This window comes from Scomber japonicus, chromosome 16 (genome assembly GCF_027409825.1).
Source record: "Scomber japonicus isolate fScoJap1 chromosome 16, fScoJap1.pri, whole genome shotgun sequence".
Classification (NCBI taxonomy): domain Eukaryota; kingdom Metazoa; phylum Chordata; class Actinopteri; order Scombriformes; family Scombridae; genus Scomber; species Scomber japonicus.
The window spans coordinates 21,580,263-21,608,075 of NC_070593.1; the positions used below are offsets into that span (position 1 = coordinate 21,580,263).

The 27,813-nt window shown below is 40.5% G+C and overlaps 1 protein-coding gene across 2 annotated transcripts in view; it reads left to right on the forward strand.

Annotated features, from left to right (window-relative positions):
* LOC128375499 (apoptosis-stimulating of p53 protein 1-like) overlaps positions 1–27,813 on the forward strand; it is a 43,867-nt gene that overhangs the window by 10,762 nt on the left and 5,292 nt on the right. Inside the window, exons 3-17 of one of the 2 annotated variants that reach the window (XM_053335862.1) lie at positions 2,055–2,162; positions 4,795–4,856; positions 17,236–17,331; positions 19,685–19,741; positions 19,865–19,985; positions 20,318–20,397; positions 20,507–20,674; positions 20,800–20,940; positions 21,042–21,237; positions 25,557–25,624; positions 26,039–26,252; positions 26,385–26,612; positions 26,744–26,959; positions 27,437–27,587; positions 27,708–27,745. In XM_053335862.1, the coding sequence (XP_053191837.1) occupies positions 2,055–2,162; positions 4,795–4,856; positions 17,236–17,331; positions 19,685–19,741; positions 19,865–19,985; positions 20,318–20,397; positions 20,507–20,674; positions 20,800–20,940; positions 21,042–21,237; positions 25,557–25,624; positions 26,039–26,252; positions 26,385–26,612; positions 26,744–26,959; positions 27,437–27,587; positions 27,708–27,745 (1,944 nt within the window). The remainder of the gene's footprint in view (positions 1–2,054; positions 2,163–4,794; positions 4,857–17,235; positions 17,332–19,684; positions 19,742–19,864; positions 19,986–20,317; positions 20,398–20,506; positions 20,675–20,799; positions 20,941–21,041; positions 21,238–25,556; positions 25,625–26,038; positions 26,253–26,384; positions 26,613–26,743; positions 26,960–27,436; positions 27,588–27,707; positions 27,746–27,813) is intronic. The other variant, XM_053335863.1, reaches the window with a different exon arrangement.

Consider the following 27,813-nt stretch of genomic DNA (forward strand, 5'->3'; position numbering starts at 1 on the left):
GAAACACTGACCCAGCAGAACGGTCAAAGTCGGCAGGCTGGAGTTTTAAGGCTATTCATTTATGTTGCAGACAGGCATCACAGTGGTGAACAACAGTCATTATCTTACATCAAATGACGTGGGAAACAAGAAAGCAACAAAAACCTGAAAGATGGCCTATTCACCTGCAACCTAATACCATTTCAGACTAATAATAGGCTACTAACTACCATTTCCTGACATGATCCACCCAATTATATACTGTCCTTGATGCATTCTTGGTTTTCATAGCACCCTCAATCTAACTAATCAAGGCTAGTGCAAGTTTCTTGACTTTATCCAAGAGGTTAGATGGTGTATAAATGTAAGAAATTATAATTCCCCCTCCTCCTCTAAAACTTCCAAGTTTATTCCCTTATTTTAAAACATTACCAGGCTCCATTGTTTCATTACTTTTCTGCACTTGTTCTCATTTTAAGCATGTAAACATCAATCTGTACCAATCTACACAAGCAGTCATTAACAGACTGTTAGGGGATTATTAGAAGAATAACACTGATATGATGGTAATCTGGTGTTTTAGTCAGTTCAACACTGATGCATTGAAGCATGATCAAACATAAGCTCCATTAACACAATATGATGATGGTGATAATAATTAATATTGTTGTCATTGCACATGTATCCCTTTACACACTTATCACATAATCCTCCAGTGTCCAGTGCTAATATAATTACCTTTGACAGCCTGTCTTTTGAGCATTAGAGTATTCACCTGATTATAATCTGCTATTATAGGACACTATAATAACAGTGTGACTCTGGCCTACATCATTTGCTTTGAAGGTAATTGTAAACAATGCCAGACCTATATCACAGCTACAGCTTGTGGAATCAATAGAGTACTAAGTGCCTATTGCTTACTGTGTGCCATTATAAAAGTGAATAGACCAGTCCATCACATTCACACACTGGGAGCTACTGTGTCCATTAAAGTGTGGCCTACATTCATTCTACCATAGCTGTTAAAGCATTGATCCACATAACAACACAGTGTGTTTGTGTTGCGTTGTGGTGTGGTGTGACTGAGCGGTCAGACAGGTTATAAATGGCTCTAATACTATACTGTTTCTTCGAGGTTGATGCTGTAAAGCAGCTCATAATAAATGGTGTTATAAATTGTGTCGCCGCGTGACGAGAGGCCGTACCTCAAGGCCACAACTGGCCTCACGTCTGGTGGGTGTGTGGTCGCTCAGCCATTGTCCCTGTGTATTATTAGCTTTGATGGATAGATGTGAGAATAGTGTTGTTGTTTTGTTTTTTTAACAGTGATAAACCAGCATTAGTATGACTTTTCTTTGTTTTTAGCTTCTCAGATTTTACCATATAAATTCAAAGTATATTCACACAATTGAACAATTTGAATTTTACAGAACTGATCATTATAGATCATTTTAGAAACCTATTCAGACTTTGATTTAGATGTTGAGTTTTGTTGTTGGTGGGATTCACCTTTACATTTAAACCTTTGCAGTGTTTAATAGCTCCCTTAACATCAAGTTTGCTTACATTGTTTCTTTAAGTAGCTAAAAGGTTGGTAAAAATCATCTCATTCCATCCTGTCTGACAGTATAATATATATAGGCTACTAGTCCTTATCAGCATGTTTACACTAGCAATATTCAAGCCCAAACCCAACAAATGGAAATATTCTAGATGTCCTGAACATCATTGTATACACATTTCAACTCAGCATGACATATTTGGTATCTTTAAGAAAAATAAAGAAATAAAAAAAGTTCTGTATGGTGGTCCCTGCATGACTTTTATAATGAGGGATTGAATGTGAAAATGTGCAGTTAAACTCAACTTTTAAAAAGTTAGACAAATAATGTGGAAATAATGAGGGGAAAAACAGACCTTTGTCACTATATATGTAATGGTGAAATAATTTATGAATCATATCTTGCCTCTTTGGATAAATCACAAGAAGATGGGCTCTGCTGTGTTTTATTTTCAGCACTGATTTGTATTTAATTGGGTAACGTTGTCTCTCTTTCTCTGTCTCCTGTCAGAGCGAGTTCTCCCCCAGGAGTTGTTATTGTTGGACCTCCTTCAGCAGTGGGGAGCCAGGAGGCCGGAGGTCAGCTTCTACCTCAGACACTGCCCCCCCTGGACACAAGGTAAAGCACAACCAACACACATACAACATGCTGACTCCATGAAAACGTCTTATATGAGTAAAATGCTGTCAAGATTATCATTTGGTCATTGTGATGATGTGGGTTGAAGTTTTTTTTTTTGGGGGGGGGGTGAAAAGGAACACTCACTCATATGGAGAAAACACACAAACACAGAGTCAGTGGTGTGTATGACGTTTAAAGAAGAGGTCAGGGGCTCGGCCAGTAATTAGCCAGATCAGATGATTAGAATTACATAACGTGGACAGGGCAAATCTGAAAGGGAGGGGGGAGACAGAGAGAACGACAGAAAAATACTCTGCCTGCTCCAGAAATGCAAGATGACTTTCTGCCAAAATGAACTGACAGAGTTCAGGAAATCAGTAATTATAGCATTGAAACAACCCAAACAACCATGGTATCCTACTTCCACTCTCACCATACTGCAGTATTTTCTCTGCTAAACTTGTTCAGTAAAATTGAATACATGAATGATTGTGTCATATTTGTGCCAAAATGCCTAAAGCATACAACAGCAGGGCTGGACACTCCTGCAAGCACTGGTGTGTTTTTTGTGTGAGTGTGTGTGTGTGTGTGTGTGTGTGTGTGTCTATTTCCCACAGGATCAGGACAACCTCACCACCTGCTGGTCTATTCCTATTTTTTCCCAATGAATTAAAAAAGTAATTAACAATAATTAGAATCTCATTATTATCATATGCTTGTGAGCTGTGAAGTGTATTCTGAATAACAAATAGCTTGTTGTTGTTGTTTTTTAGCTTGGCTCACTCACAGAGTCCATTAAACTTTTCCCATGTGTGTGTTTTGGGTTGTTTTTTTAATAATAACTAAGCTATAAACCTTTATTTCAACCATTTATGATCACAGGTTCTCACTCCTATCAAATGTCCTGCCAACAATAAACAGATTCAGCCAAACATTTCCATCCAATCACAGGTTTGTCATGCCAGCGGATCTGTAATAGGTTTAGGAGTGGCAGGGTAAGATCACGAGTACGATAAAAAAGAGCCGCAGCTCTCTTTCCCATCCTGCTGTGAAGGGGAAAACACTGCTTGCCCCAATAGTCGGCCTGTTTATTATTCCTACATGTAATACATATGAGGTTTTTATATGAATGATTGTAAGATCAGTCCATGAAAGACGAGCTCATTGAGAGTCAGCACCATCATGTGTGGTTATAAAGGACTGGCTGCTCGATGCCCTCCCTGCAGCACTCAAACTGTCTGTGCCAACTTCTGTTTGGCTCTTCATCTAATATCATAAAACTGTTTCTTAAACTAGGCAGTTGCTTTCCAAGTAGCAGAGCAACAGATTGCCCTAATGTATTACCTCCTCCCAGGCTAATTAAACATCATCTGCCCTCCGTTGGTTACTGAAGGTGCCTGTGGAGAGTTTGCTCCTCCTCTCACAGGGGCATCATCATCTTCTTCTTCTCAAAGGCCTTGGTGGTGAATTTACACTGCGCTCTTTCCTCCCTAAATTATCCGTCCCGTTGTGGAGAGCAAACTGTTCTTGTTTGGGTGGAACAGATTGGTAATAAGTGGCCCACCACGACTCACGATGATGTATTCCCTCCCTGTTTCCAATTTTGCTGTGCCGTATGCCTCGGGACTCAAAATTTTCCAAAAAAATCAGCAGAAGGGACACACTTGCACTTGCACTGCCATTGTTTAGTGAAACCCAAGCCCTATGTGTAAATGCTGTTTTAAATACTCTTAATTGTAATTTACTCTATTTCAAGTTGAATATTTTATCTATATCCTAATGTTAGAGCTTAAATCTATAATAATTTAAGAGCTACTCAACTCAGCTAAATACTGTTTTAACTACTGTGCTGATTGTAAGATATTACTGTGACTGCTCCATTGCATGTAAAGTACTGCTTCCATTGCTCTATTGACTGGAGGTGAAACCTGGAGCCGGCTGGGATTAGCCCAGATTGAAGCTGTCTGGTCTTAGTAGAATTAAAATGAATGATGCTATTTATAGATTACACACGGTGAGAAGAGAGAGCCAGGTATAGATAGGAGGAGAAAAGAGAGAGGGAGTTCCACCTTTTTCTCAAAGTTTATCTCATCCAATTATATTTCCTTCTTGATCTTGTTGCCAGAAATATACCATCACACATGCAGCCTGTGTGGGATCAGTCTTATTGCAGCACCTTGTCGTCTGTATTTTAGTGCTGTTATAGTGGCAAGTTGCCAACAACATCCTCTACATTCTTATTAGAAATAAGAGGCTGCATTTAAATAAGGAGAGTGGCAACAAGGACACAAACATACTGTTATAACATACTGTCATACTGACCATAAATGAATTCATGCATTTATAAAAAGGTATTATCTCCCATGCATATGAATGTCAGAATATGATGGAAATATGCGGTGGAACAGAAAGGAAAGCAAATATGTTCACGACCCAAGTCAGATGATGGCTGTCGATTCATCTTAGAGATAAGGCACACACACGGGTGAATGGTTAATTAAGGCCAAGGCCCTCTGTGTGTGTGTATGTGTGTGTGTGTGTATGTCTGTCTGTCTCGGTCACATGCTTGTGTTTTAACATCGCTGTTCAAATTTCTAATCATCATCATTTATGTTTCATTTATATACAGGAAGTCAGCAGCCTTTGGAGCAGAGTTGGACCACAGATGCAACGGAGAGCGCTAATGACAGGGTAGGAGGCTGAGACACACACACACACATACAGACACACATACACACTGGGACTGGGCTGGGCTGGGCTGAGGGGACGCAGGACAAGCGTGTTATGCATTTCCAATCAGCTCAAGCTCAACACCCAGTATCTCCTCTGCATTGTGCATATAAAGACCTGCAATTGTTTTTAAGCCCTAAGATATGTGAACTAAGTTGTTAGCCTACACAAGCTCCCCCTAAAGCTGCACATACGCTTCAAAGCATCTGTAATATATTTGCAAACTGCTGGTCGTGTTATTTGGCAGACGTCATTTTTGGCAGAAAAATGTTACAAGCTTAGAGACCAGTAGCAAACCACTTATGAAATGCAGCCCAGTTTTCAGCCAGAAGATGCTAATTTAATTACATTTAATTTAGTGAAAGCAAATGTAACATTGTAGCAAAATGTTTGAGCGTGTGCGTGTGTGTGTGTGTGTGGGGGGGGTGTTCATATATGTACAATGCAGTGTACGTGCACGATTGTGTATTTGTCTCTATGTGTAGTGTAGAGGATTAGCCCAGGGATTAGTGACAGTAATGATTATAGTTCTGTACCAGCAAGAACTATGTGAACACACACACACACACACACACACACTCATCTTGACAAAATAATGAGTCATATTGTTAAATAGAAGAAGATGACCTCATGCTGTCAGCTTTTTTATTTATCACTAACAGCTATTTTTGGCTATCTCAGATTTTGTATTTAATCCCAGACTAGACGCTTGTTTTGTGCATGTCGGTTAGGCCTCGGTTAGACAGTCAGCAACCATGTTGGTGTGTATCTGTGTTGGTCAGTCTCCTGGTTAGTCAGCCTGTGTGTGTGAGAGTATGTGAGTGTGTGTATGTGAGTGTGTGCATGTGCTGGTCAGTCAGTGAAGGTAGGATTAGCTTGGTCTCATGACATAACCAGGGTAAGAGGATTGTTAGCTAGCCAAACAGCTCCTGCTCCTCCTCCTCCTCCTCCTCCTCCTCCTCTTCCTCCTTTCACCTCACTCACTCCTTCACTCTCGTCTTGAGGTCGTCTTTCTCCGTCCTCTAACTTTTTTACATTCAGTTTAAAGCCAAAAAGTTTGAGGACAGACAGGAGCTTGGGGGTGAGTTCTGTTTATGGTCTGTTTCATTTCTTTGTGTGTGTGCCCGTTCATTCGTGTCAGTGTGTGTGTGTGTGTGTGTGCCTGTGTGTGTGTGTGTGTGTTTGCTTCACACTCTCTACCTTGCTTAAATGTCTTTGCCTCGGTCTCACATCAGCTCACCATACATAATAGAACAATTGGAAAAACTAGAGATGGGAACAAATGCGGAGGTGACTTTGAAAAGTGTGTGTTTGTGTGGTGTGTGTTTTACTTTCTTGTTACTTCAAGGTTCTAAAAGATGTTTTTTATTCTGTTCATGTTTCCCACTACACTCACTCACACTCACACTCACACACACACACACACACACACACACACACACACACATAAGGGCAAGACTGGCGAGACTGGTGAGACCATGTGTTTCTATATGTGTGCGTTTGTGTGTTTGTGTGTGTGTGTGTGTGTGTGTGTGTGTGTGTGTGTGTGTGTGTGTGTGTTAGTGTCACAGAAACAGAATCAGAGTGCAGTGTGCGTTTGGGTCACTGTAGTTTATATCTTGTGAAAAGTGGACGCCAGGGTGTGGACTTTTGACCATGTGTGTTTGGGCTTCACAGTGTTATTTTGTCTGTCTTTGTGTATGTGTGTGTATGTGTGTGTATGTGTGTCAGCCTTACATGAGAATGTGTTACTCCACGTCAGGGTGTGACTCTTGGTTCTATATAATCATATCCAAAACCTCTCACTCACTAAGTCACACACACACACACACACACATATACACAAACACCAGATGCTGTTTCTTCCCGCTGAATGATGTAAAGATGACAGCACTGCATGTGTGTGTGTGTGAGAAAAGTAGGTTACTTGAACTGAACTGAACAGCAGTTTCCAATTTGTCAGTTCAATGATAATGTCATTTCTTATTACAGTAAATCATCTCAGTATTTTAGCAAAATTCAGGATAAATCAATTTTGCCTCCTATTTTAAACCATGAAACCAAACATTGTTGCTTTTTTCACTTTTTAGTTGCTCCACCAAGACTTGTTTCAGAGTGAAATATCTTCTGGATATAATATCTGATGGATTGCTGTGAAATTTTACTCAGACATTCATGATTCCCAGACATGACTTAAATTTTTGTTTATTACCGAATCAGCCTTTTTCACAGCAGATATTTTACAGGAAAAGCACAGGTGTTACTAATACCGTCTACAAAGCCAGGACCATGGAGAACTGTATATGTTCAAATATGGCCCCCCATTCATAACTATGAAAGCTGCTCACTGACTGCATATGTCAAGAAAGCCTTCGCCATGTTTTTGCATTCTCTTACTCTATCATGTTTTTTGGCTGGTATGGCATGCGGACTACAGCCAAGCAAATTGAGATCATGTGTGAAACTTGTACCAAACAAGCCAGCTGACTTCCTACTGGCATCCTGCACACATGAATGGGATAAAATCATTTAATCACACTGCTTTTCTAGACTTTCCAAATGTTACGGAACAGAATGGATCAAATCCTAATAATGAAAAGACTCTGTTTGTGTCGTGTGTGACGATAAGAAAATATTCACCATTTTACAGCTGCTCCTTTTCCAATTATTGTGTATGGTAAGAAAAAAAGCTCCTTGGGCCAATGAGACATCATGTGATGATCCCAGAAGTTACATGAAATTCACCTATCAGTAATTACATTCATTACACATGTGCATTGCCTACTGACATATCAAATGTATCTGCAAAACTAATTGGCAAGTGTTAGCATGCCAACACACATATTATAATGGTGACTATAGTAAACATGATACCTGCTAAACATCAGCATGTTGGCTCACAGCACTGCTGCACTTACTGCAGCCTCTCAGACCTGTTAGCAGGACTGTAGATTGTCTTGTTCACTCAATCACTACTCCTGTAATAGACTCTCAGTAGTTCACTATATAGTGAGCAGTCAATTTAGATTTCAGACACGTATGAATCATGGTTTGTGTCATCACTCACAGCTTTATTGCAACATTCATTTTGCGTCAGATGTTATTTTTAGCATCTATAAAATGCATCTATAAAACTTAACAAGTATGAAGACTACTTTTTCGCTCCACTGTAGGAATTTTTTAGGAGACTTTATTCACTTTCAGAATTCAGACACTCAAATAAAATGGTTGACAGTGAAACTAGTACACTATAAAATAAGTAGGGAAGGATTTCACACACCTCTAGTTTCATTTGACTTTTAAAAAAAAATCTGCACTGGCTTTATCCTGTAGAGATTTCTTCATTTTGAGGGAAACAAATCAGTGTGTGGAAGTGGTTGTAGTTTTTGGGTAACAGAAGTGCAAGTGCAGAAATGATCTTTACTGTAATTTTAAGGAGAAAACCGACACACAGTGTAGAAGTATGATACAATGTCAGTTTCTATACTGGTGTTTTGCAGACAAAAGCAGTGAAGCTGAGGTATGTTGTCCTCTGGTGTGTGTGTGTGTGTGTGTGGGTTGGGTCATTCAGTCATTCAGTCCTATCCCAGCACCCCCCCACACACCCTCCTTCCCCTCCCCAAACACGCTTACAAACCTCGCCCCCTAAACTCAGAGCGGCCACGGGGTCTGTCACACACTTTGAGTTAACGCGCATAATTCACTGTGTTGATCTAACCGTGTGTAACTCTACCCCATCCGGCTGTGTGTTAGAGCACCGTTGAGGGACATGTTAAGAAGTTAGGTGTGTATGTGTGTATGTGTGCTCTCTGCAAAAAACACACATGTCAGAGGTTGTGTTGATGTAGATTAAGAGGAATATTTTCACTGTATGTCATCACTAGAAAAAGGCCTCAGAGGGAAATGTGATCAGTCTGGGTTCAGGGGCGTTGGTGGACTTGAACCACTATGTAATACAAATTCACCCTGGTGATGGTCTGATAAAGGAGTTTAGGAGCACATCTCTGTTAAGATTACAAGCTTTAGTGGCAGGAAATCTCTTTTCTTTTGGATGAGTGCTGTTTAGTTATACCAGAACTTGAGTTAAGTGTTCTTTAAATCCAGCAGGTCGACCTGTTTTTGTCCCTGAATCCCTGCGAAGGTGTTCGCTGCTCTGCCCAAAGGACACACTGCTGCTGATGGACAATCTGTCTGCGGTGAGGTTCAAAGATTCGACCTTTCAGTTACAGAACGATCTCTGTAACCACCAGGCCACCCGGCTGTGTGAAGGGTAGTCACTGAAGCGGTTCTGATAACACAGTGTTCCCCTTTTGGGCTGCAGGAATGTCTGAAGGCTGTTATTGCAGATTAAGGGGAATATTTTTACTGGAGGCGTACAGCAGATGGGATAGGGATGGGTTTCATTACTAGAGGGACCTATGATCAGAACAACGTGTGTGCCTAGTATGTGTGTGCATAACTTGGAGGACATACACACTGCTGGGGAACGTAAAACTCACACACTGAGAAGGTCAAATATTCCCATGTGCTTCAAATTACAGCCGTCATCTCAACATATGCAAAATCGCCATAGCGACAGGCACACTGTCAGCAAAATGAGACGGTGGTAGTGAACATTAAAAAGTGATTGTTTGAATGATTGATTGTGAGCAAAACACCTTCTACATAATGTATTGTATTGCATTTCAGTAAATTGCTCAGGGAGTGACTTAAAATATATTTACATCACCACAGTAGAACTTTGTATTCACCCTGTGTAAACCCTTTCATTTTCATCATTTTCTGTTCTAATATATGGCATCAATACCTCTGATATACAGAAACAACATTGTGAAGAGAGTTTCATGTGTACCATGTTGATCATGCACACTGGCAGCTTTGAGGATTTGACCTGAAGAGCCTGTAAACAGCTGTGTTAGTGTTGCCCAGTCAAAGCCTCAAACCCTCTCCATTTGTCATAAAAGTAGCCCATTTTGTTTTTTGTTCTTACAACATACACATATATCAAATCATAATTGTTCTTTGAAGTCTGAGGTGTGATATAATGATATTTTGTCAAAAAGCCCACATTCAGCAAAATGGAGCTACTATATTGAAAAGTATATACCCCAATATTGAATAACATCACATTAAACTCGAAAAGGACTCACATATGTAAACAGATGGAAGTTTTTATATAGAGCTATGACTTTCAGCCTAGTTCAAATGAACCAAAATGACATTTGGCTTTGTTAGTCACTGCATGCTGAGCCTGCCAAAATCAGTGCCCTGTCAGTCTCTTCACCTTCATCTCCGTCATCTTCATTCAATCTCTATACCAAGGGTGTCAAACATACAGCCCCCGGGCCAGAACCGGTCTGACAAGGGGTCCAATTCGACCCACCGGATACATCTAGTTTGATAATTAACTTGTAACATGTCTCAGATTTGAAGGACAAATTTTTCCTGGGATCAGAGTCTCTTACAAGGTTACACATATATAGTTTCTTATAGTAAAGTTATAATATGTATTATATTATATAATATATTATTTGTAGGTTATTTTGCAATGGTTTTTCTGGTCTCAAGATCAAATTGGACCCCAAACTAAAATGTGTTTGATACCCCTGCTCTATACTAGATGGTGTCAGTTGATTCACTGGAACTTTAGAAATGTTGCAAAACGCTGCCCAGAACAGTTTCTATTGGCTCAGTCAAAAAAAAAACATAGCCCAACTGGGGTGAAAACATCCAATCTGGCAACAATAAGGTCTACCAATACCAAGTGTATCTATAGTCAGCTTCTCCAATCAGAAGAAACATAGTAGTACAAACAATAACAGATAATGTTTTAGTTTAGACATTACACTTAAATGGATAGGCAACACATCTATACATTCTAATATTGTATTTGTAATGTGCAAAAACATAGCATACTATACTCAATAGATGTCAACATGGAGCCAGTGATGTGTGGGGAACATGTGGATGATTATGTGCTCTCATCATTTTAGTGTAGTATTGTGGTCAAATAAGGTTTACCAAAAAACCCCTCTAGGTTCATTCCTTTTAAGGCGTGAACCTGCCTAAAAGCTTCTTGTTTTAAGAGTTTTGATGTCTAAATTTAATGGTCCATCCTGAGTCATCCTTTAATGGTCTTCATGCCTTTTAACAGGCCTAAAAAGAATGTTGAAACTTCAGTTGTTCAAGTTATATCTGTACCACTGCACACTAATTCAATTTGAACACTCATAGGGAAATAACATTTCATAATAAAACATCTGTGTCACTTATTTTAGCCCTTTATGTTTCCAAATGTCCGACTCACACACGAACAGCCACAGCTGCCCGCACCCAGAATAGCAGCACTGGCAAAAATTCCAGTCTGCTTTCATTACTGGACGTGTGTGCGTGTGTGTGTGTGGTGTGTGTGTCAGTGAGTGTGTGTTCATGCTTGTGTGTCTTTTACTGAGTGAGACAGATGTGCGTCCATTTCACAGAGTGAAAGAGAAAATGTGTGACGCAGCAGTTAAGTCACATGTTACTGTGTGTGTGTGTGTGTGTGTGTGTATGTGTGTGTGTGTGTTGCATAAAGCTAGACAGAGGGAAAGAGAGGAAAGAGGAAAATATGACGCAGCAGGAGTCAGCTGTTCTCCCTACTACACTCTGCTGTGTGTTTCTGTATGTATGCAAGCACATACATCTGTGTGCTTGTCGCCGGACACGTCTGGCAGTGTGAGCTCGCTGTGTGTGTGTATGTGTGTGTGTGTGCGTGCGTGTACCGCAGCTGTCAGCATCCTCATCCTCCTTACAACACACATCTGGAGCGGGAGGCAGAGGTTGATTGAGAGCAGCTCGTGCCCCATCAGGCTGTGGTGCAGTGATTTCCCCTCTGAGAGAAAGTGGGAGAAAGAAAGAAAGAAAGAAAGAGGGAGTTGTGTGTGTGTTTATGTGTGTGTATGTGTGTGTGGCGAGGGGGGGTGGTGAGAGAGAGAGAGAGAGAGAAGAGGATGTCGCTGCAGCAAAAAGCCAGCTGCAGAGTGATGACAAGGGTTGAGAGAAAGAGAGATGAAAGAATGCAGATATAGAGAGGAGTGGCGATTAAGAAGGATGGAGAAAGGTGAAGAAGAAGAAGGAGGGGAGGAGGGACTTATTGATAGAGAGAATGGAAGGATTGGGGGGTAGAGAAACAGAGTTGAGAGGTGTGGGAATAGACTGAAGGAGATATAAAGACAACATTATTGGAAAAGAGGGCCGTATAGAAAGATAGGATAATAGAGGAAAAGAAGGGGGTGTATTAAAAAAAGGATGGAGGTAATCACTTTTTTCTCCTCTCTTTTCCTCATGTTGTACCTGTGTTTGTTTACTGTGGTAATTGAATGCAGTGTCACACTAATGGGCTTTACACTCTGTTTACACGTCATATGAGAACACACCAATAACGGAGAGTTTGTGTGTGTGTGTGTGTGTGTGTGTGTGTGAGCTAGAGAGAGAGGAAAAGAGAGAGAGAGGAAGAGTGGGAGGGAGTGTGGGCCGAGCAAGTGAGAGGGAGAGAGAGTGTCGTAAATCACGGCACATCACCGGGCGGATGAGAGGGAAAGTTGTGATAAGGATCGCTCTGGTCCTCCTCCTCCCCCCCCGCCCCACACTTGGAGCTTTTTGTCTTTCGAGCCTCTGGCAACATTTCTCTATCTGAAACCGTAAGAGTGTGCTGCGTCTCTGGACGGCCGTGAGGATGGAGTGGAATGAGGTGGATCTGGTGCAGGAATTTACTGTTGAAGGACAATGCAGCAAAATTAAAGTCCGCTCCTGCAGGATCACATGGGACAGCCTGCAGGTAAATACAGCACAGCAGGAACCTGATAGAAACTGCATGTTAATGTCAGCTGGGTACAGACAGCCGCGCAGCCTGCGGGATGTTGTGATTTGTGTTAACAGCATGTGCAGCAGAATCTTCCGACACCGATGTGAGTGTCAGGTGAATTGTTAACTTTCCAGCCACTGTAAGGTGCATGTCACCATTAGAAAGCTTTGCTGAGCAATGAAATCATCATAGGGTATCAACTTCAACAGAAAATCCCAGGATAACAATCTGATACAACAATATTTGATCGACAAGTGATCTTTAGGAAGAGCAGTAGAGTAACTGCTACCACTGTAATCACTGCTTAGGTGAAAAGATGCAATTCAAAATAAAGCAGATTAAAGCTTTTAAAGCAGGCAAGTCAGCAAGATACCGTCCACTGTGTCCATGATGCAAATAATGTAACCTACTGTATGCTTTTGGAAACCTTATGTTTTAAATTGTCAGCTTTTCAGGTTTTTGAGTTGATGACCAAGCGTCTTCTGGCTGCTTATACAATAGAGTTCTGAATGCTGCGAGGATGAGGGCTTTTTGGCACAATAGTGATGTGGCTTCAGGGATGGCAGTATCACTTGGCAGATGGAAGCTTTAATATATCCTGTGAAATATCTAATGGATTAATGGAACCAAATTTTGTGCAGATATTCATGGTTACCAGATGATGTATACTAATATGTTTGATGGACTTTTTATCTAGTGCCACCATGATGTTTTTGAGTGGAATCTCTCAACAACTATTTGATTGTGTGCCATTAAACCAGGCATTCATGTCCTCCTCAGGATGAATAATTACTTTGGTGAGCTAGCGCCATCGTTAGGTCAAATTTTCAAATTGTCTAGTACCTTGCTTTATTACTGAATACAAGATGACTGATGTTCCCATCAGCCACAGTTCTTTCATGCTAATTAGCAAATGTTGGCTTGCTGGCAGACTAAATTAAGATGGTGACCAAGTTAAACGTTACCCGCTAGAACATCAACATGTTAGCATCACTGTTTTGACAGATCTCTATTCACATGATGTCTTCCCAGCCAATCAGATCATACTTTTCCATGCACTATACTATGTCGGCAATTTTTAAAACATTTTAATCAGTGGGGCTAGATTTGTAGGTGGTCTCAAAAAGACGTTTGTTTCATTAAATATGTTTTCTTATATGACTCACTTATGCCTATTTGGTCTCTTGGTAATGAATTGTGTACAATAATTTTCTTCAAAATACAATAATTTTAAGCTTCTGACATGATGCTTTAACATTTTCCATCTGGCAATGCTGGTTAGCATTGTTACTGAACCCGTTGGTATGTTGACATTAGCATTTAGCTCAAAACTCTGCTGTGCCTGAATACAGTGCGTCATAGGAGTTAGAAGCTTAGTTTCAGTGGATTATTCTCCATATTTAATGCATTGTCATATGATACACATAATGCATATTTACAGATTTCATGTATTTAGAAATGATTGTATCATTGTGCTTTACGAGGATAAGCCCTCAACAAACATGAATGGATTGGATTCTGTAAAACTTTCTTTACATTACATTGAAGGCTGTCAATACCTAATAATGTTTGGAGTTCAAATTTGCCCAATCTATTTATTTACCTCTGCATCACTGGTTGCAACATTTCCACATAATAACAATAATGTTCTTTAGATACTGCCCTGTCTTCTTTAAGAACACAGCACTGGACCAGAGTGCATTAGCAGGATATCACTTTGTATTTGCGGACTCTTCATAATGCATTTCAAAGTGAGGTTCTGCAGAATTCCATGGGTCAGCAGTTAGCCAATGATATGTGGCACCACTGACTGGAAAGCTAATGCAATGTAGTATGATATTATCATCTAAAACATGATTTAGTCTGCATTATGTTGTAATCCTATATGTTTGTGTTATGTTTTCTATGAATTATACTGTAGAAGTAAGCTTGAAGGCATACATGCTGTCAGTGTGGCTACCAGAGTTTCAGCCTTCTCTCACTGTGTTGTTAGATTGTGGGTGGGTTTCATTTGTTTCACTGATTTCATGTCTAAGAAGTGCCATAACCCAAGGGGTCTGTTCAGGGTAATGGAGTTTTTCATCAGCTCCTTCCTGAGTCATGGCAGTCAAGTCTCCAGTGGGATATGTATTGACTTTTTTTGAACATTTAACAAAAGTGACTAAGACTTCAAACCCCTAGTCTTTTGGGACCATTTTTCTCTCATCCCTCACAGAAATTGAGTTTTGATTGAAGTCCATGTGATGTTGTTCAACCCCTTATCCTTAAATCCCAGACCTCTTAAATCCCAGTAACAATGCATCTATATATCTCCATTTTCCATGTTAAAGTAATGTTTCAGAGTGCAGTGCAGTTCAAGCTTATGTAGATATTGGTTGAAAGGTCTGTTTTAAGGGTTATACCATAAAAACAGACGCATACTCAAGGCACAGTTGTCAGTGTGTTCTGACTAGGAGAGCAAATGTGATCAAACTTTTTGCTTTCTAGTTGTGGATTGATTAAATGTGCATTGATTCTGGAAAATGCTGCTGGTGTGTGATTTGGGTGTGGGTGGTTTTTTGCTTCAATATAGCCACTACAGCCCATGACCTGAGACCCTGGCATAAAAGAAGCACTATCAGTCCTGCTCATTGTCTTGTTTCAAATTCACAATAATAAACAATTGCTTTGAAACATATTAACTGGGGTTCCTCAGGGTTTCATTTTAGGCCCCCTCCTGTTCTTATTTACATGCTTACCCTTCAAAACATTTTCTCAAATCTTGTATATTTCCAACATTCACACTGAGTGACCATTACTAAAACATCTACAACAGCTGTTGAGATTTCTATATGTTTGTCATTGCTGTGTTAACTCTTCTTGTGGTAGTGTTGTATTGGATTGTAATATTTTGAAAGGTTACCAATATTTTATCCATTTACAGAGGTATTTGAAACACTTTCAATACAATGCAATCAATTCAACAGTATCAGAAACCATTGCTACGAGGTCTACCATATGTCTGGTTTGGCACTGTTTGATAGCTAAACACATTTTTTCATATGCATATGCAATATGTGTCCTGCTCCATGTTTAAATATTCATAGTGATGAAATAGTTATGGTTGCAGTAAGACAATGACATCATTTTAACAAGAGTTTGTACTGTGCGTGACCTTCCTATAAAATATACATAACAACCATAACCATTAATTTCATAATAGGTCATAAAAAGGCAGATCATTTTTACTCATTCATCTGTTTTACTTTGAATGGAGACTCAAATGAAGTGAAGCCCATTTAGAGCTGGTGTATAGTGATGTAATAGTATGTTTTGAGGTAGAAAATATATGTTCACAGCTTTGGTTCCAGACATGTTTAAGTAGGCCTGGTATGTAAAGAATGAATGCATTATGCAATAAGCTATATTCATTGTGTTATATCATAGTGGGTCATTCATATATTTTTGCTGTAGTCTGAGATCTGCTTAGTGAGGCAAAGTTGAATACACTAGTGTTGTATTTTATTGTATGATACTTTACAATAACATTCAAGCTTTATTTGATAGAGTGCAAAGTTGGATGTAGTTGATGCAGTCTGACTGAAGGTTTTATAGTGTTGTAATTATGGAGTTGCAGATTAAGAAAGTTGCCTGACTATCATTTTAAAATTTGTAAAATCTCAATGTAGTTAATACAGAGGAGAGACACTTTTTCACAGTTGTATTGTCTGGCTTCACCGCATACTGGGAATAAATGTAACAGACCAGGTGCAGAATGTGTGCGTATGTGTGTGTGTCCATGAGTGAACACACACAATAGCAGGATGTGGCTGGGCTGAAACCTTCCTCTGTTGTCTGCTAAAGGCATTTCTCTCCTCACACCACACCACACCACACCACACCACACCACACTCTCATCTCCCTAAACGCACACACACATTTCTATGATAGAGTCTGTAAATCACAGAAAAGTTTCTTCTGTATAAAATCCCCAAACACAGCTTCGTAACAAGCCGTTCTGGTGTTTTCTCTGTTGGACAAAACTCTGCTCTCAGAGTAAAATACAGGAAAAATGATGAATGTGATAAGATTTGATTCCAGCTGTTGTTGATGTTGTTGTCACAGTACCATAATGATGACCGGAGCAGATAGGATTCCAGCTATTTCCCCTCCTGAACTAATACTATAATTCTGTCATTCTGCCAAGGCCACCAGCTGCTAGCCTAATAACATTTCTGTAGCACACTGAAGGTGCTCTATGACCTAACGTGTGAAGTGATATGTGTGTGTGTGTGTGTGTGTGTGTGTGTGTGTGCAGCATTTATCTCCTGTCACTGCTTGAGTTTTCATCTCATCAGTAACAACTTCACTGATTTTAACCTGACAACAAACGCTTTACTGTATGCATGGACATACTTCATTGATATGTGCAACTCTGCTGCACATTTGTAATATAAAGGTATGCTTGCTTTCTATGTTCATGTGTGTGTTTTTGTGTGTGTGTGTGTTTGTGTGTAGGTTCCCCGTGTGGAGCTGACCCTATCTGAGCTCCAGGAAATGGCCACAAGACAACAGCAACAAATAGAGGCTCAGCAACAGATGTTGGTCGCCAAGGTAACCTGTGCACCCACGCACGCAAGCATGCACGTACACACACACACACACACAAACACACACACACAGCTGCTGGATGGATTACCTGTCAGTTAGTGTAAGGTTCTCTACATTAGAGTCTGTCTGAAAAAGGTCGGCTTTGATGCCCCTGGAGCTACAGTGAGGCCTGAGGAATGTATGTGTTTGTAAGGATCATGGCTCATAGGTCTTTCATGGAAACAGGACATGTGATCTAGGTCAAGGTTTAAGGACTGGCAGGAAAGAACAATTGCTTTTGAGACATCCTGGTTTTGTCAGTAACGACAAATTGTGCGTGTGTGTATGTGTCTATGTGTGTGTGAGAGAGACAGAAAGGGTAAGACAAAGATCATGGTTAGTTGTGCCCATTCCCACATTAGGAAGTAACCTTTAAGTTGACAGGAAATTAGGTCATCAGGGAGCCGTAGCTGCTGGGAAATTGTACGACAATTGAACCAGTCAGGGAAGGACGTGCCAAAAAAAGAAAATAGATGACTTTAATTTGTTAGTCTCTCCATTAATTTGTTAATGTGTCTACGAAAGCTAAAGTGACTGAAAATGCTTTCAACTGTAATATTTTCCAGCCAATTTTGTTCCTTCAAGGCCAAATGTGGCGCTCGGGTCTGGTTTTATGCTGATATTCAGCATTTTTTTTTAAAGTAGCAATTTCCAGGCTTAAATGACAGCTATTAAGTGTTTCCTTCCCATGTGTAAGTGCTGAAGTATTTACTAGTCAAGGCAGAAAACTCTCCCAGTCGCTCTCCCACTTTCCATCCTCAATCATCAATTCATCCATCAACATGAATATAATACAACATGGATTGAGGACTTCCAGGAAAAGTCCAAAACAGGACTACTGGCAATCTTGTGCACCTCTACTCCTGTGCTGTGTATGTAATGAAACAAGCTACTGTTATGTAATATGTTATTAGCATGTGTGTGTATGTGTGAATGCGTGTACAAGTGTGTGTGTTTTTTCTGTGAGTGATGGGGGGCTTCTGGCCAACATTCCATTTAGCTCTTCCTGCATGCTCGTGCATGTGTGTGTGTGTGTGTGTGTGTGTGTGGTTGAGAGAGATACACAGGTCAGCTGTACTACGTGCCAGCACGATACAGCGAGAGGTGTAAACTGCCTCAGTCAGCATCACACATGACAGGCCTCTCTCTCTCTCTCTCTCTCTCTCTCTCTCTCTCTCTCTCTCTCTCTCTCTCTCTCTCTCTCTCTCTCTCTCTCTCTCTCTCTCTCTCACTGTCTCTGTCTCTGTCTATTCTGCCTCTATAAGTTGTTTTGTAATGTGTGTGTAGATATATGCATGAAATATAAATGAAAATCAATAAACGCTGATGGTTTTGAATTGGCGAGGTGATGCATTATTCTATTGGTTTAAAGTTATAAAGCATTACATTTCAGCACCATATTTAGGCAAATATATATGAAATCAATGTGCTAATAAGGCTCTCTGCGTGAGACTTGTTCTATTCTGTCATTGTATTGCTTACAAAGACCCTGTACATTGCAGTTTCAGCAGCTTTTATGTTATGTTATGTTATGAATAAATAAGAAATAGTGCTTTTGAGACATAACACAGTTCAATATTAACCCTCTCTCATTAGTTGAATTACTGGTCCTGCACACACATACAGGTGTTTTCAATGACTGACCATTTAGACCACTGCAGCTATGCTGGGGATGATGTCACCTACTCTATGAAATAAAAACAATGCCCTGCTATAACAGGTGCAATAAAGAAATGAAAGGAGCTGTCAATGAAGCACAGTCTGACCACATCTAGAGTCCTGAGAAGCACACCAATAAGTGGTATTTGGATGAAAATATCAATCAAATGATTTTTGTTAGGAAATAATTCAATTATCAAGAGCAATAAACATGTGCAAGCTTCAACTCCAATATTTAAATTGTATGTCTTTTGAGCTGCACTCTCAATGCTAACGAAATTCAAAACAGCTTGATGGATGTGAAGTTGTTGAAACACAATAAACAGCATACCATTGAAAATGCACTCTATTTGTTTTGATTATTTTTCATTTGATTAAGCTCTGTTCCAAGTTTCCAAACTGCAGTATATGCCGCAGGGGATGAGAGGAGAGAGAGGAGAAGGGTGGATAATTGGGATAATCCATTTCGAGTTCAGTTGTTGTGGGTATTAATCATACAGTCTATGGTTTTAACAAATAAAATCCAAAACATTAGAGTGTTTGATGGCAGTGACAGAAAACACAAGCACTCCAGCTAATTGGGGTCACGTTTGTGTGTCTGCACCACTGAAAATGTCTCTGGAAATGAATGAAAATGCAATATGCTTTTTCCCTTTAGGAGCAGAGACTGAAGTATCTTCAGCAGGGAGGCAGATCTAACCAGGGACAAACACAGGTGGGATCCATATGACAATCAGAGACATTATAATAATTATTCCAAACTGATTGCCATATGCTAAATGAATGGATGTAAATTTGATAAAGCAGAGTAAACCTAATCATTCCCCTCTTAAAATAGTCTGAAGCTGAGAAGCTGCAGCGGCTGAAAGAGCGAGTGGATACCCAGGAGGCGAAGCTAAAGAAGATCAGAGCCATGAGAGGACAAGTCGACTACAGTAAACTGATCAACGGAAACCTGTGTAAGCCTAAACACGATGCAGAGATGATGACTATGGATTACAGGCACTGCAGTTATATTAAAAACACTGTATGTACTGTACCATGAACTTAATCTGGTGAAATAGTCTCGCTGCTTCAAGCATCCACAAAGCAGGACTACCAAGTATGGAGCTAACAAATTACAATATGTACTATAGATTAAATATGTTTGGCTCTTTTACATATTGCTGTAGAATCATACACACTCAAAAACAGATGAATTGTGTTTCTTGATACATGAAGACAAAAACACAGATGCCATTTTGTTTTAAATATTTGTCTGATTTGTTCTCCTCCTGGTTTCGTTCCCCAGCTGCAGAGATTGACCATGTTAGCAGCCTGTTTCAGGAGAAGCAGGCAGAGCTGCAGTCTGCTGTGGTCAGAGTGGACCAGGTAACATGGAGGGGGGGTGATCAGAGAGTGATAGTCAAGCTTAATTTATTTGGTCAAAATGCAGCTTGAGCCAGTTGTATTTACACTCTTTTAAAAATTGTCTTACCAGTTGACTCAACAGTTGGAAGATCTAAGGAGAGGACGACTTCAACTGCATTCTGTAGCACCACATCATGGGGCACACATGGGACACCATGGCACAAACACTGGCCAGAAAGGATCACCCCTGTCTGGCCCTGCAGCCCTGGAACTGAGGAAGCTCTACCAGGAGCTGCAGGTAGATTCAACTTTCTCATAATCTCATTATCATTTCAACTTCAGAAAGCAGATAATACCAAGGAACAGCATTGAAGTTCTTTTGTTTAGATCATAAAATAAGTGTTGTGGTGCTCGCTGTGTTAGGCTCGTAACCGTCACAACCTGGAGCAGAGCAGCAAGTTAGCGCAGAACAAGGAGCTGCTGAACAAGAGGAACACCCAGGTCACAGTGATGGATCAACGCATCGGAGACTTGAGAGAACGACTGCATAAGAAGAGAGCTGAGGTACAACTCTTAAAACTTATAGTTAATTGTTTTAGCGCTTTATTGACTTCTTCTTTTGCCTTTCATTTCTCGTGACTTACAACTTCTGTGTATTCTTCCAGTTGAGTCGTATGAATGGAGGCATCCTGTCCCCCCCTCAAACCTCTTCCCATCCTGGCGTTGGAGTTTCAGGTCGAGTTGCGGCTGTCTGCCCTTATATCCAGGTTCCAGCTGAGGCGAGACAGGAGGCGGGCTACCCCCTGCCATCTGATCCACCACCCAAACCCACCCCTCTCAGCCACATCCGCTCCCTCTCAGGTTGGTACAACTATCTTTCTTTCTTAATTGATTGCACTTGTCTCATATCTCTGTCTGAGCTCTAACTTGCTGTCCTTCTATTTCCTTTTCCTGTCTGTTGGCTCCTTTTTTTCCTTGCCCCTTGTCTGTTGATTTTATCTTAAATGTCAATATTAATGTTATTTGTGATCATTGTTTTGTCACTTGTTGACGTGGTTGTGACTACCCTTGTCACTGTGATGTGATGTCATTATGATGTCATCCTGTCGATGTGTGCGGTGGTTGATAATGTTGTGGTTGGTGGTGTTACTGTCATGTGTGTCTGATGTTGTCCTGTTGTGTTGTTGTTGTTGTTGTTGTTTTGTGGTTGTTACTGTTGTTGTGGTGGGTGTGGCCATGCAGAGGAGGACAGGAGTGGCATCAGGAAGCCTCCCGGCGAATGGAAAGTGTCAGATTTAGACATCGTCCTGTCAGAGCCCACTGAGACGTGGGAGGGGCCTCGGTCCCCCCAGGAGGGCGACAGTAACAACAGTGAGTCCCTAGGAGGCACTAGAGAAACTCACTCTGTTAGCGATAGATTAGCAGCACCTGGCTCCTCACTCCTCCGTCTGCACCCTGAGGTGTCATGCATACATGATTCCAACTTTCTTGTATTGAGCCTGAATCTTAAGATGAAAAATGGGCTGAAAAAAACAAAAAAAGGGTGATTTCAAACCATCCAGGCTGGAGTGTTTTTTGCCTACATATGGAACAGATGGGCTGGAGAGAACATAATCGAATCAGCTGCAGTAAATGACCTGAAAATGTTTAGGTCATGGATATAAGGACACAGACATGACATCTGATAGCCACCAGCTGTATGGGGTTAGGAAGTCTAATACAAGAAAATAAACTGAGGGCAAACCACAGTCTGGACGGAGACTCGTGTTTAGTTTTGTTTTACTTGTGTTAACAATAGAGAAAGGTAAATTATACCAAAGAGTTCAACGTCTTCAGTAACCTTTCAGGTCTAATAAATAGACAAACCGACCACATAAACTTACTTAGATATAAGTAATAAAGAACAAATAATCTCAAGTATGCTTGACATCAAAGAAAAACTCTCTACATTTACTTGAAACCACTCTTACTGTATATTTGCGTGATTAATGTGAAGCTACAGTCAGCAGCTGTTTCACTTAGCTTAGCACAATGACTGGAGACAGGAGTAGACAGCTGTCCAAAGCTCTCCTACCTACAGCTCTAAAACTCACCAACATTTTAAAACTCATTTGTTTAATTTGTACAAAAACCAAAGCGTCAAATTGACAAATTATGTTTTATAGATATGGGCCAGACTATCTTCTTGTCACCTTTGGGTGTCCAGATGAAATGTCCAATTGTTCCTTTAAAGTAACACATAATTGAATTAAATTAATAATATGACTAGTTTAACTTAACTGGCATCTTCCATCTATACTCTAGCGTCCCCCTGGTCAGCATTACCTCTCATTAACCACAGACCTACAGTATGTATAGCTTTCAATCTCTCATCTTTGCTTATAGTAGTATGTAAGCACACCAAGGCAGGAAGTAGCAGAATATTTCCACTCACTTCGTTAAACTCTTGGGTATAAGCAAAGTGTCTTGAACTAGCTCTGTTACAAATCCCATTGTATTCTTGAATGCCAAAGCAAATGCCACAGCTATATTTATTGTCCCTGCTTATGTAATGTAGAAAAATACATTGTTGTAAATTATGTCAACAGTCGATTGGGCAGGCAGGCACAGCAAATGAATGAGAGGAAGTCTGAGGTATACTAACGTGTAGCTAAATATAGTCTGTATAACGTGTGTGTGTGCGCGCACGTGTGTGCTTGTGTGTGTGCTTGTGTGTGCTTGTGTGTGTGTGTTAGACAGGGAGAGATTTTAGTTGAGGGGAGTGCCGGGTCATGACAGCTGTTGTTGCTGTCATCAGAGAGATTAAAACTCTAACTCTAACAAATGTTAGCACTGCATGTCTATTATACTGCACAAGTACAGCAGTCATCAGTGCAAGGAATTTTTGAATACAATAGCATTCTAGAAAAGGAATGATTTGTTTATTCAGTGCAAATTCCACTGACTTGAACAAATATTTGCTGAAAAGTGGTAACGAGACCCAAGAGCCATTTTATACTGAAACCAAATCTCTCTGTGAATGAGGAAGTATGGTTAATGTTATTAGAAAAGGTTTCAAAAACTTTGTTCAAGAAGAAAAATCATTAGACTGTTGAACCATTATGGCAATATGTTTTATTTATTAACAATCAGATCTGGTCCAGTCAGTGTTTTCACTGCAGCATGACTGGCTATAGTACACACACTAAATGCAGTATTAATTACTTTAAAATATAAAGTATGTAAGAATAATTTGCCATTTCTGTTAATACAATTAGTTGCTTTCTTGCTGAGAGTTATATGAGGACATTAATACTACTTTGATGTCTGTACAATAAATATGAAGCTACAGCCAGCAGCCAGTTAGCTCAGTGCATTGAATCTATTGGGACTTTGTATCTTTTAGCCTAAATTATATTTCTGGCTTTGATTCAGAAATGATCACCTATAATCATACATATAAGATATAGAGTAATTAGCAAGATCAATCTACATTAGATGAAACCTGATGAAGATGCTTTAGAAAAAACCCTGAGCTACCCTTTGTCCTTTGTGCCAGGACGTACTGTGATGGTGCCCGTGCTGTAATCTGTACTGTCTTTCCTGCAACACTAAGTGACCTCTTCTAATCTGGGCTCTCAGGCACGTAGCCAAGTTTCCAGCACAGAGCTGACTGTTTGTTTCCTGTCGTGACTGTTTTCTTCCTGAGGTCGACAGGTTACAGCAGCAGCAGTCAACAAGTTTCACAGCGCAGCTTACCGACTACAGGACTCTCAGGTTCGATAGTTAATCAGTATTAGTATGTGATGGTGCCAGAACTGTGATGTGGCTGTACCACTGAGAGCTGAGCCAAATAGTTACAACGCTTAAAATGATACTTTGCTGGATTTTAGATTGCTGTGACATTCAGTGGAAATATCCCACAATGGACCAAATAATATTTAAAGGCTTTTCAATCCCACAGTAAATGTCAACAACTAACATGGCAATTGACATGGCAGTACAGACATATAAGATATTGGCAATCATAAGTTTCAGAAAAAGTGAATTAGTATTAGTCATAAAACAAGAGCCAAAACCCACTTTTGGCATGTTGGGCTTTATTCAATCTAACCTTCCTCTTAGCTTGCTGTTAAAATTCTGTGAAACTGTAAAGCATTAAGCTCACTGACCTCCAGGATTGTCACTAGTTAACAAGCAGCAGATCAAGATTTAGTGACTGACTGGTACTGTGACCTCAGTGCTGCATTGAGCTGTGCCAGTTTGTTATATAACACCACCTCTGTGGAGACAGAGGCTGGGTTAAACTGCTATTTTCCAAAGCTAACCGCTACCACTGCTCACAGCACTGGCTTCATTTTGTAATTAAGAGCTTAGCATTTTAGCACACTCTGTTTTAAACCTCCAAGGCAGCAACTTTCTGTTATTTGGGAGTTTGGTATACACTGTGTTTCAGGGATTTTCTGTGCTGGGCTGTACTTTAACAGTCAATTATATGACTGCAATTGTCAATTACGATGAATGTTTGTCTTTTTCATTTTCAGATACAGATGTTACCATGACAACAACCATTACGTTTGCCACCAAGCACATAATCAGAGAGATTTTTGTGCCATTGATATACAACATACAGGATGCTAAACACATGTTTGCATCGCAGAATACGCTGTAATCACCAGTATGAACACGTAGAGTAGTTGTTAAGCAATTTAGTGCTTGTCTCATTGCATTACAGTGTGTGAGTTGAGGCTTGACAACTGAAAGCCAGACAAATTAAAAATAACTTGATGACTTGCAGTCAGTTCCAAATGTTGCATAGTTGTTATGATTAAATGCTGTCATGTGTACAGCCTGACCTGCACTGTTTTCATGTTCCTATGATGATATGCTTTTTAATTTAGTCATTTGGTTTGTCTTGTTTATTTGTATTGAATCAGTGGAGTTGCACACTGTAAATGACTGCTAATTATCATCAAGACTCCTTCCATCATCTGCTCAGTATAACATATGAGATTATTTTAATACCAACATGCTGTGTCTCCTACTCCATAACCCGATCTCCACTCTTACAAACTCTAACCTACTTTAATATACAATGATACATTAACATCTTCCTTCCTGTTTGTCTTTGTCTCCTCCTTAATTCCTGTTTTATAACATTTGTCCCTTTCTCAACACTTCCTTGCTCTCTCTTCATTCAGCAAATGAAGCGTCATGGCCTAGCATCAGTAAGACTGTGCCCGATTGGAAGACCAACAGTCCAGAACAGGTACAGTTTCTACACTTGACATGAAGACATAATAGTTAAAACTGTCATTGCAGTCATTGTCATAAATGTTTTAACCGATTATTTCTGGCGAATTATATTATAGAGACACTAAACTGTGCCTCATTTTGCTGAGGGCCGCCCTGAGGCTGTCCCTGTCTCCCACTTTAAACACCAGTGCAGTAAAGGATTGTGTGAACTTTTCAATCAAAGAAAAATCTCAGAAGGAAAATCTAGTAGTCATGCAGGTTTCACAGAGAAACAAGGGTATGCTGTCACACTCCAGGAAAATCATTGTCAAACTCTCTCATTTGATTTCAATGTCTCTCTCTCTCTCTCTCTCTCTCTCTCTCTCTCTCTCTCTCTCTCTCTCTCTCTCTCTCTCTCTCTCTCTCTCTCTCTCTCTCTCTCTCTCAGCAGCTTCCCTCTGGCTATGGCACCTACCCTAGCGCCACCCACCAGGCAGCAGGGCATCACTCTGCTACCAGTTCCCTGCCCAGATCTGCTCCTGGTACGCTGGGCTGGCCCCGAACCAATGCTGCCAATGCCACCTCATCCTCCTCCTCTTCATCATCATCCTCTTCACAACAAATACAGCAGCGCATCGCTATCCCTCCACATGCTACCCAAGGTAATTTTAGAATAAACGCTGTTCCTTAATTGATGGGTGTTTGACCTGACAAGAACCTTGTGAAACACATGTGACCTAAAAATACTCAGTCAGGGCGATTGTATATTTTTCTTTCCTTGTCTCTGGTGTTAGGCCCTGCCACCACCTCCCAGCCATCTCCACTGTCCTCACAAACTGAGCGAACAGATCCTCCTCCAGCGGTGGCTGTACGTCCCTATGTCCCGGACCATCCCTCCAGGCCTCAGTCCCCCAGGAAGGGCCCTGCGACCATGAACAGCAGTTCCATCTATAGCATGTACCTCCAGCACCCTCAGTCTAAAAACTATGGCTCTCTCAGCAACCGGACAACTGTCAAAGCAGGTATAAAATTACTAAGACCCGTGCCCACATTGTGCTGTGTAGACTAAACATACTATTTTTATTGTTGTTGCAATTTCCACAATATACAAGCCATCTAAGAACTATCTGTCCCCTTTCTTTTCCTTCCACAGTCTATGGTAAACCCATCCTGCCCACGTCCTCCACCTCTCCGTCCCCTGTCCCTTTCCTCCAGGGAGGAGGAGGAGTAAGAGCAGGAGGAGAGGATGTTACAGATAAAGATGGAGGAAAAGTAGGAGGAGGAGATGGCAGTGATGGGCAAGTCCTCCATCCACCCAGCGTAGATAACATCCCTCGTCCCCTGAGTCCCACTAAGCTCACCCCAGTTGGTAGGCACCAGAGGATAAATCAATAATGTGCTATCAATGTAATTTGTTTCCACGCTAACAGATTTAGCTTTTCAAAGATCTTTATCTTGATTTTATGTCACAGATGACAACACCGGCTTATCAATTAGTGGAAAAATATTTTCAGCACTGTTTGTGCAATTACAAGGGACAAAAGTAACCTAACAAAGTAGCACCGTTGACTCATGATGACCTTGCTATTTAAATATCTCTAACCAAATGCCAAGCGATGATTCTACAGGGAGGTTGTTAAACTGTTTATTATTTTAATCTACTTATAATTTACAAAGCTGATTTTCTTCATAAGCCCGTCCTTAGAAAATACACATTTTGATACTTATCTGGACTATGAACATTTAAATAATCTGGAAAAAAGCAGCAACGAATAAAATCTGAAATAAGCAAATATTGGAAAAGAAATTGGTGGACTCCTTATAAGATAATCTGATTTGTCCACAGCCCACTCCCAGCTACGTTACCAGAGTGACGCTGACCTTGAGGTCCTTCGCCGCCGTCTCAGCAATGCCCCACGACCTCTGAAGAAACGGAGCTCAATCACAGAGCCTGAGGGCCCTCAGGGACCCAACATTCAAAAATTACTGTACCAGAGGTCTGTGTACTGATGTACTCCACCAGATCGACAAATACATTTTCATGAAACTGAATTTGAAAGAGAAACTGAATTAAGGCCGACAGCTAATCTGATTGTGGTCTCTGTTGTGATCTGCAGATTCAACACGTTGGCGGGAGGCATGGAAGTCGGTTCAGGTAAGATGCTGACATACAATGACTGTGTGGCTCTGTATGCTATGTTTTTCCCCACAGCTCTTAATAGT